This window comes from Lolium rigidum, chromosome 5 (genome assembly GCF_022539505.1).
Source record: "Lolium rigidum isolate FL_2022 chromosome 5, APGP_CSIRO_Lrig_0.1, whole genome shotgun sequence".
NCBI lineage: Eukaryota > Viridiplantae > Streptophyta > Magnoliopsida > Poales > Poaceae > Lolium > Lolium rigidum.
In genome coordinates, this window is record NC_061512.1 from 109,232,591 (window position 1) to 109,243,881 (window position 11,291).

Below are 11,291 nucleotides of genomic sequence, written 5' to 3' on the forward strand. Positions count from 1 at the left end.
TCTACTACTTAGAGTTGTTGCTACTCACACATATAGTGGACACACACAGACTCAAAGATAGAACTAATGACACGAGCAGTTTTGGTGCAGCAAAAGAAGCTGCGTTTTCTTCACTCACTTGGTTACTGCTTGGTGTCCTGGACTGATTCATATGGGGCTTATTTATACTAGTAGTGAGCTTCATAGAACAGCTCACGTACAACTATCCTAGGTGTGAACACTTGACTAGTGGAAGCTGAGAATTTCAGCCGTTATTCTCTGCTACCCTATCCTGACATTCTTCAGCTTATCACTGCAGCTTATCACCTTCCATCTTTGGCAGTCTATCTTCTGCAGCCTTGCAGGTTCTTGTTTGCTTCGTGCCCACTTGCTCTTCCTAGAAGTTTCACACTAACAACAAACTACTACTAGTAGTAGATGCACGTACAGGTGCATGCCTTATTTGTGGCTAAGCAAACTTGCTACTACTACTCTACTAGCAACTGATTAAACAACAGATACCAGAACTAAAAAAAGAAAGTAGGCAACTCGTGATCTATGAGATAGTCTGACTGGCGGAACACTAAAGCAACAACAAGTCGCTGAATTAATAATACGATGGAAGTAAGCATGAAGTATCAAAGTAAGCATCATATATAGTTTACTCTGTAATAGAAATAAGAGTTAGACTAATTCAAAAAAAGCATGAGCTGGAGATCATAGTATGCCCATTAAGTTATGGACCTGTGGCTATCAGCAGACAGTGGAGGATACGTTGCATATTCAGAGCAGTTGAGTTTCATACTATGGTGGGGACCCACAGGGGCAAAAAGAACTCAATGGTCCAATTATATGTTGGAATCAAATAAAGGGGCAATCGGTGGTGGACCAAGTCTTGAAAGGGATAGCAATTAATGAATGATTAAGATATAATGATAGTGTTTCTTTGACCACACAGAGTGTGAAGGCTATTTGTATCAAGGTCACCATCAATTCTATTCAGTATTACCAACTGAAATGTATAACTTAACATTTGAAGAAATAATGAATGTGGATGTGGGTTGTCTTCTGTGTGCCCTGATCTTGAAGTTCCAGAAAAGAAATGTAAAATCAAGTTCATTCAACAAATAACTGAACCGATTTGATGGCATCCCCAGAAGAGAAATGTATAGAATGTAATTTACGAACTTTTTTTTACATAATTTACTCTGCAAGAACTGATCATTAAGCAGGATGGGGAAAGTTCAATCTCAGCAGCAATGGCTAGCCATGTGCTTCGATCAAATTCCTGCTAGTCACAATCCAGTACAAATCAAGCATAGTACATTCAATTATTTGTTTACCACGCAGAGTGTGAAGCCTATTTGTATCAAGGTCGCCATCAATTTATTTAATTATTACCAACTGAAATGTATATAACTTAACATATGAAGAAATAATGAATGTGAATGTGGGTTGTCTTCTGTGTTAAGCTGATCTTGAAGTTCTGGAAGAGAAATGTAAAATCAAGTTCATTCAACAGACAACTGAAACGGTTTTGACAGCATCTCCAGAAGAGAAATGTATAGAATGTCATTTACAAACATTTTTTTACTTAATTTAATATGCAAGAACTGATCATTAAGCAGATGGGAAATTTTCAATCTCAGCAACAATGGCTAGCCATGTGCTTCAATCAAATTCCTGCTAGTCATAATCCAGTACAAATCAATCGTACATTCAATTATTTGCTACTGTCGCTATAAAGAAAAACAAACAAAGCTTATTGCACCAGATTATTGACTACTCTGAACCCATAGCAATCTTTTTAGTTTTCTCAAAAGATTTCATCATTATTAAATAGCAATTTTTTGAAGTGACCGGGCAAGGACAACACATCAATGAGCTAGACCATCTGAATAACTGTATCTTGAAGAACATAATCCAAAGACGTTGTGTCCTTGTGCATCTGAGTTATTGCTACATTTGAATGAATGGACCATTGCATTAGTAAGTGCAGTGGTGGTCCTTGAACCTGAGGGACGCAAACAATTCCATGACTGTACTAGGATGTTGTAGTGGTTTCCAGAATTACAGTAATCAGTAAAGCATCGCTGCTGAATAGGAAACAAATTAGTCCAGTGTGAATTTCAAGGGGATATGAGTTTATGCTTTCATGTTAATGGTGTGTTCTTTGAACTTTGAATGTAAACATTAAACTATTATGTTCAGAATGCTTTCATGTTAATGGTGGGTTCTTTGAACTTCCAGAGGTGAGGAATATGAGTTTATGCTTTCTTATCTCTAATCTCCGCAAGAACACAATCGTTTCTACACAAACAATCTAAGTTTCTTTATGTTCAGAACGAATTTACAGGACAACTACAAGCAGGAACAAAATACCAACTAATTATTACCATGTTTTATGAACTATCAAAATTCCTCCACACAGAACTACAAAGGCTGGATTTTTGTGCTATCTAGAAATACTGTTATCTATTGTGCTGAATTTTCTCCACCATTAGCTAGAAATGGAAAAGATGCTATGATCTAAATTTAAGTAAGAACTAGCCTGTAAAAAAAAAGCCAATTCAACAATTCTGATAAACACTACCCTCTGACGTCTAGAATGCAATCACCAAAAAAATCCATTTTGCATCTGTGACCTGTTTCTTATCAATCAGTTACCACAACATAATTCATCAGGAACAGCAATTCATCAGACACTAATTTCTCTCCTCCATAGGACCAACCCTAGATTTTCACTTCATCAAGAAACAAAGCATACGAACAGAAGAAATATAATGGCCAAAATTTCCATATATATGTGATGGAATGGAACATCAATGTTATTGCCGTGGTATAATCCTCGCTCACTCATCTCACCTCATCCCCCTCCCATCAGGGAATGAAATCAAAACAGCCGGAAAACGCAACCGATGAAACGAAAGGGGAAAAATTAAAAGAAGTCAAAACTTTTATCGCGAAAGCGACGAGGCGACTCGCCTCCGCCTCTCAGTCGAGGAAGCCGGTGCGGCGGAGGACGGCGTTGCGGACGCGGCGGAGGTCGCGGCCCTTGAGCGTCCTCCCGGCTCCCTCCAGCACCGAGTTGTGCGCAGCCGCGCGGCGCGCGACGATCTCGTGCGGCGGAACCATGGCGTCCCCTTCGTCGCCTCCGCCCACGGCGTGGGCCCACCTCCCCCTCCGTGCCGCAGTCTCCGACGGTATGCGCACCGGAGCCGACCTCGCCGCCGCCGCAGGGGTCAACGCGGCCTTCTCCGGGATGGCGCGGGAGGCCGATCGGACCGCGGGCCCGCCCGCGCGCTTCTTCTTCTTCTTAGCCTCGTCATCGGGAAGCGCGGCGAGGAGACCGGGGGCCGAGGAGGCGGGCCAGAGGACATCGAGCTCGAGGAGGTCGCCGTCCGCGGCCATGTCAGCGGCGTGGACGGGGGTGGGCATCGGGGGCCGGGAGAGCAGGAGGCGATCCATCGCTGTTGTGCGGCGATCACCAGTACGGCGGATCTCCGGCTACGTTGCGGCCCGCCGGCATCGGAGGTCGGGGGAATCGGGTGGGTTCGGCGTGAACGAGGACACGATACCGGCGAGGGGAGCTGGGCGCGGCGGAGTGGTTATATGGAGGAGGTTCCTTTCCTCCTTTGCACTTTGGCCCTTATCTTTCTCGATAAATTGATCATAGCCCTTACGTTATGAATTTGGAAACTGCAATATTTTCCTCATAATATAGGATATATAATGATAATAATAATTGTATCATTGCGAAACTATAAAAGAGTGCATAATGTTCTAGAAGGTGTTGGTGAACTATGGATGCAGAAGTTCCCATGACGATTAAATCATAATTCATCCCAAAGTTGGGCAGATGTACCGGGCATCAATCTGGCAAGGTGTGCGATCTCAATGGTAACAACATTTCAAGTCAATGTCAAACATTATGGATTTTCTGAAAACTTTAAATATAATTTGAACCTCGTATGTTTGTAGTCTTTAGGCTTGGAGAAGTACGTCACTAGATTCTCTATGCATGCTAGAGGCTCGCACTCCATTTCATGCTTCATTCCGGCGTGTACCTACACTAGTTGGACATGGCTTCCTACGATGTATGGATCATGGATAGTGCAAGGCTGCTAGAGGGTGGATAGACATAGTTACAAAACAATAGAAACCCAACTCTTCTTCAATGATGACTTTGTCTACATCTAATGGTGGTTTCGGTCGACCAACTCACGCTACCTTCCACTTACCAGAATTGCAATCCTAAGGATTGCTAGGTGATGACCCACAAATATAGGGGGTGTATCGTAGTACTTTCGATAAATAAGAGTGTCGAACCCAACGAGGAGCAGAAGGTGTTGACAAGCAGTTTCGATGAAGGATTCACTGTAAATACTCACAGACAAATTTTCAGGGGGTTTTGATATAGCAGATAAATAAAATACAAGTAAGTAAAATGCGGGAATAATAATTGCAGCAAGTGGCCCAATCCTTTTTAGCACAAAGGACAAGTCGGTTTGTTTACTTATGATGACCAAACGTTCTTGAGGACACACGGGAATTTAGTCTAGTGCTTTCGCTTCATATAGTTGATTAATCTTCATTGTTTTGATAAGTGTTGTGTGGGTGAACCTATGCTAATGCACCGCCCTTCCTAGGACTAATACGTACTTGTGATTAAACCCCTTGCAAGCATCCGCAAATACAAGAAAGTAATTAAGATAAATCTAACCACATTCTTAAACTCTGAGATCCTGCTATCTCTCATGCATCGATATACCAACGGGGGTTGAGGTTGCTGTCACTCCGGCAACCCCACAATTAGCAAACGAATACAAGATGCATTCCCCTAGGCCCATAAAGGTGAAGTATCATGTAGTCGACGTTCACATGACACCACTAGAATAATAACACCACAACTTAAATGTCAAACCATTAAATATTACTCAACATAGTTCACTACTAACATTTAGACTTCACCCATGTCCTCAAGAACTAAACGAACTACTCATAAGACATCATATGGAACATGATCAGAGGTGATATGATGATGAATAACAATCTAAACATAAACATTGGTTCAATGGTTTCACTCAATAGCATCAATAACAAGGAGTAATCAACACCGGGAGAGTTTCCCCTATGAAATAATCAAGATTCAACCCTAGATGTTACAACGGAGACGAGGTGCAGCGGTGGAGATGATGGTGTCGGCGGTGGAGATGATGATGATCCCAATGAAGTCCAGCTCGATGACGGTGACGATGGCGACGATTTCCCCCTCCGGGAGGGAATTTCCCCGGCAGATTTCAGCCTGCCGGAGAGTTCTTTTCTCTCTGGTGTTTTTCCGCCCCGCAGAGGCGGCTGTGACTCTCCTCGATGTTTCCCTCCACCTTAGGGTTTTTGGGAGATGAAGTACGCGAAAGGGTGATGGCCAAGGGGGGTCGTGGGCCCCCTCCCCACATGACGGCGCGCCAGGCCTGGTGGCCGCGCCGGCCTATGGGGAGGGCCCATGGTGGCCCACCTCGGCCTCCCCTTCTGGCTGGCTCTGTCATTTGGAAAAATAGGAGCTTCGGTATATTTTTCGTCAATTGTTGATCTTCAGAAATATTGTATCCTGACGGTGCTTTTTCCAGCAGAATCCTGACTCCGGTGAGTAATTCTCCAATAATCATGAAACATGCAAAATAGGTGAAATAACATAAGTATCATCTCTAAATATGAAATATATCAATGAATAACAGTAAATTATGATATAAAATAGTGATGCAAAATGGACGTATCACTAGGTACTTGGTGGGTTCGCGGCACACACACCAAAGTTGCATCACCTATTGTGAGTAATATGGCACATTGTTCTACAAGTGAAAATGGTTTTCCCCCATTTATATGAAGTAAAAGTACTAATCCTACTAGAAGTGTTTCTATTTAGAGGGAGTACAAAACTTATATTATCACATCCATACAAAACTTATACTCAAATTTAAATATATGTAGACATATTTTTTGAATAGATACATCCAAATCCACAACAAGAATTAGAAACTGATGGAGTATCGTTTTGTGTCCCTTAGGGATGAACATTATGGAGTGCAACGTGCGCACACCACTACAAAGAACAATAACACATTCCAACAATATACATCAAATGGTTTACCACATTTCGATGTTTGATTAGGGTTCCCCCATATCATAAATAAATTGAACTGGGAAACTACTTAAACATGGGAATGCAAAGCCTTGAGTAAGATAATTGTGGTGAACATATATTAATATTATAGCAATCCACACATGCACAAATCGAGAACGTGACATATGCCGAAACAAACAAGCAAGGCATATGTGAATGTACAAGGATGTCGCCTAGAGGGGGTGAATAGGCGGGTTGTAAAAACTTCTACTTGAGGGCTTAACAAGGCGGAATAAAATTAAGGTTTATTTATTAAGCACAAAGCCTATCAACTAGGGTTTGTCTATGTGCACCAACAACCTACGCTAAGCATGATGAGCAACAAGGTGATAGCAAACTAGATATAGAACATCAAGTACGAAGGCTATCAAAATGTAAAGCACATAGGTACATGAGCTCGGGTTGAGAAGTAACCGGTGCACGAGGAGACGACGATGTATTCTGAAGTTCACACCCTTGGGTGCTACGTCTCTGTTGGAGCGGTGTGGAGGCACGAGGCACTCCAATGAGCCGCTAGGGCCACCGTATTCTCCTCGAGCCTTCCACCAACGGGAAAGTCTCGATCCACTAAGGGACCCTTGAGGATGGTCACCGAACCCGTACAAGCTTGGGGCAAACACCCAAGTATCAAGTTTGAGGAAAACTCCACAACACGGAGGCTATCAAGTACAAGGCCACAAAGGCTACAACACGCCGCGCACGGCAACAAGGACACAAAGGCTCCAACGCGCCACAAACGGCTCCAAAGCCACAAAGGCTACAACACGCCACAAAGGCAACAACGCCACAAAGGCTACTACGCCACAAAGGCGACAAGGCCACAAAGGCTACCACGCCACAAATGCTACAAGGCCACGAAGGCAACACCAGCACTAAGGTCAACAAGCCCTCTAGGGTTCTAAGAACCCTAGAGGGAACTCACACGAACTCACATGAGACCGAAACCCCAGAGAGAACCCAAACCGATGCACCTAATATAATGGCTAAGAACACCACTAAGATGCCCAAGTTCTTCTCTCCCAAATTTCAACAAAACTACAAAAGCTATTGGGGGAATCAGGGAGGAAGAACAAATAGGAGGAGGAACACCAAATTACTCCAAGATCTAGATCTAGAAAGATCCCCTCACTTGGAGAGGGATTCACTTGGTGGAGCACTAGATCTAGATCTCCTCTCTCCCTTCCCCAAAAAAGATGCAACAAATAGTGGAGGGATCAAGAGGAGGATCGAGGTCTTCAAAGTCAACCATGGAGGAGAGAGAATAGATGGGAAGAACTAGCTTGGACGGAGGTGGGAGAGAGGTATAAATAGGAGGTCCGGAAATTTTTGAAATATTGGGCCCACATTTAGTGGCCCATACTAGATTTCAGATTTCCCTATAAATCTCAAAACCCACTTAGTGGCAACCATGTGAGTTTGAGCTCAAGTTGGTGGCATCTCACTAGGGAGTGGCAAGAGGTGGGAAGTTAAGTCCCACATGGAAAGTTGGGAGGAAGTTAGACCACCTTATAAGGTGGGTTGTTCCACCACTAGTAAGTGAGTGAGAATAGGAGTGGTACACGTGCGCTCCTCCTCCTCCTCGCTCGCTCGTCTCGACTCGACTCGACACGACACGACACGTCACGACGCGCGTCGCGATCGTGGTGAGTGGATTGAGCCTCGAGCCGAGACTTTCCTTTCCTTTTGCAGTTCAGGAAAACGAACAGAGTCCTAGACGGACGCGTCGCAGATAGTCGGTTTGGGTCGCTCCCGGATCGTGGGCTATCTGTAACCGACTCGAAACGTTCGTGCGATGTGGGCGTGGCGCACGTTACCTAGGGTTTCCTGAGCCTATATAATCTCTTGCCCGGCTACCGCATAACCACATCCAATACACGAGTTAGGGTTTCCACCTCTCTCTGCTTTTGCTGCCATCGTAGCCTACTCCATCCCACCCACCGGCGTGCACCGGCGAACGGGAGAGAAGGTCTCCGAAACCGCTCGCCTTTGCGATCCTGTATGGGAGAGGGTGAATTAGGTTTTTGGGAAGCGCTATGCGCGACTGCTCAAGTTCTTCATCACGGGTCGCCTTCCATCCAAGTCGGGTGGTGCTGCCTACCGTCATCTTCAACACCGTTTACTTCGACCCATCGTTCCCGTTGTCAACAACGTTACTACTGCGACGTCATCTGCTACACCGCCACCGCCACCTCCACCAGATCGGTACGTGCGGCATATCTCGATCTGTTTAGAGATGGATGTTGTGTCGTTTTCCCTGCTACTATTCATGTTGATTAATACATCTAGTATGTTCGAGTTTCGCATGTTAGTAGTTACTGTCGTCATGCTTAATATTATGGAATTAATCATGGAAATTGTGCCTAATTATCCAACAATCCAAAAACCTAATTGTAGGCAATTTCCTGAGTTAACAATGGCTGGTTTTGCTGATGCACTGAGACTGGATAAGTTTACCGGTGTGCACTTTAAGAGGTGGTAGATTAAGGCCACGCTCTGGCTTACTCATCTGAAAGTGTTCGAAGTTAGTAATAGCTTACCTGAAGTAACTATATCTGACCAAGATCATAAAAAGTTCAAGGAAGACAATACTTTCTTCGTCGGATGCGTTCTGAGTATTCCTGCTGATCGTCTGTGTGATGTCTATATGCACATAACAGACAGTAAAGAGCTCTGGGATGCACTGAATGCTAAATTTGGTGCAACCGATGCAGGCAGTGAACTGTACAGCATGGAGAGCTTTCATGACATCAGGATGGTGAACAACCGTTCTATAGTCGAACAAGCTCATGAGATACAGTGCATTGCGAAAGAGCTTGAAATCCTTAAGTGTGCCTTACCTGAAAAGTTTGTGGCTGGATGCATTATCGCTAAGTTGACCCCCTTCATGGAGAAACTTTGCCACAACTCTCAAACACAAGAGACAGGAGATATCAGTTGAAAATATGATAGCGTCTCTTAATGTTGAGGAGAAAGCTTGGGCTAAGGATACTACTGAGAAAGGAGAGGGTCAGTCTAGCGCCAACATGGTGCAGAAGAAACCCTACAACAAGAACAAAGGGAATAACAAGCCCTCCTTCAATAAGCCTATGAAGACTACAACCTTCAAGAAGAAGAAGATGATAAACAAGGCAGATCTGAGCTGCTTTACCTGTGGAGAGGCTGGCCACTTTTCTAAGGACTATCCAGAGAGGGCAGACTGCAAGAAAAAGGCGAGGCAAGTCAACACAGTGACCGCTAGCTAGCAATGTTGATGGGTACGGTAATCTCTATACTGTTCTTTCGGTATTTCAATCTCCATGTTGGTGGATTGGTGCTAATGTTCTTGTGTGTGCTGACATATCCATGTTCACTTCTTACCAGGTCGCCCGGGATTCTTCCGTCTTGATGGGGAATGGGTCACATGCTTCTGTTCGTGGTGTTGGCACGGTAGATCTGAAGTTCACTTCGGGGAAGATCGTGCAGCTGAGGAACGTGCAGCATGTCCCTACTATGAAAAAGAATCTCGTTAGCGGCTCCCTTCTATGCAGAGATGGGTTTAAGGTTGTTTTAGAGTCGAATAAAGTAGTTGTTTCCAAGTTTGGACAATTTATTGGTAAAGGCTATGAGTGCGGAGGCTTGTTCCGCTTTTCGCTTTTTGATTTCAGTAATAAGTCTATGAACCATATTTGTGGCAATGTTAATGATGATACCAGTGTTTGGCATTCTCGTTTATGTCACATTAATTTTGGTTTAATGTCTCGGCTATCCAGTTTGAGTTTAATTGCGAATTTCACCATTGCCAAAAGTTCTAAGTGCCATAGTTGTGTGCAATCAAAGCAACCTCGGAAACCTCACAAGGCGTCCAAGGAGAGAAACTTGGCACCTCTATAACTCATACATTCCGATCTATGCGAGATGAATGGTGTGTTGACAAAAGGTGGAAAGAGATATTTCATGACATTGATTGATGATGCGACTAGATTTTGCTATGTTTATTTGTTGCAAACTAAAGATGAAACTTTAGACTATTTTAGTTCCAATGTATTCCCAGTAGCTGGTGTTAACTTTTCCAAGTATTTCTTATCATCAGCAATTTGATACACAACAAAATGATACTCATCAGTAAATGCTTCTCATGATTCATGACTAGTTCAACATTAACATTTGGATGCAAGTCACTTACATAGGAAGAAATGGAATCAATTTTCATGCAGTCAGTAACCACAGGGGGAATATGGGTTGCATGTTTCATGTCAAATACCACTTCCTGCTTCCCTAATTTCAGAGTTAGCTTGGCACCTTGCACATCAATTAATGCACCAGTTGTTGCTAGGAATGGCATCCCCAATATTATTGCTTCACTCTTGTCACTCATGTCCAGAATTATAAAATCAACTGGATAAGTAAAGTTTCCTACCATAACAGGCACATCCATTAGAATTCCCTCAGGCTTCCTTAAGGATCTGTCAGCCAGCTGTAAAGTGATAAGAGTGGCTTACAAATTCCCCATCTTCAATTCTTTACTGACCAATGAGGGCAACACATTGACACTGGATAATCAAGCTTTGCTGGCAGAGATTTCTGAATAATTGCACTGCATTCTTTTGATAGAATGACAATTTTTGGTTCCTCTATTGATCTCTTCTTAGTTAAAAGTTCTTTAAAGAATTTGGCATACATTGGAATATGCATTACTGCGTCCAGGATGGGAATAGTAATCTGAACTTCTTTCATGACTTCTAAGAACTTGGCATATTGTTTTTCATCCGTACTCCTTTCCAATTGCTCTGTGAATGGTTCTTGTTGGATTAGTAATTTTCTCTGGTAGTCTTCCCTTATTTGCCACTGCCTCTTTTTCCATTTCTGTATCAATTCCTTCCATTGTTTCCTTTGTAATATATTTCTGTTTTCCTCTAACATGTGGTGGAACATAAGAAACACGTGTTGGTAGGATGGGAGAAGTGCTTGTGCCAGCTCTGATAGTAGCTGCACAAGTGGAGATAGCTCCACATTGTGCTTTTGGGTTTTGCTCAGGTTGAGAAGGAAATCTACCATCACCATTTTCCTGACAAACCTTGCTTGCTACATCATCCAATTTATGATCTAATTTCTTCATTGAATCTTTAATTCCATTCACCTCTGAGTTCATCTT

General features: G+C 43.3%; 1 protein-coding gene across 1 annotated transcript; it reads right to left on the reverse strand.

Annotated features, from left to right (window-relative positions):
- Positions 1–2,758: 2,758 nt before the first annotated feature.
- Positions 2,759–3,547, reverse strand: LOC124655955. Its single transcript, XM_047194778.1, has one exon. It carries the CDS (start codon positions 3,445–3,447, stop codon positions 2,974–2,976), a length of 474 nt encoding a protein of 157 aa, XP_047050734.1. The 5' UTR covers positions 3,448–3,547; the 3' UTR covers positions 2,759–2,973.
- Between the last annotated feature and the right edge of the window lie 7,744 nt (positions 3,548–11,291).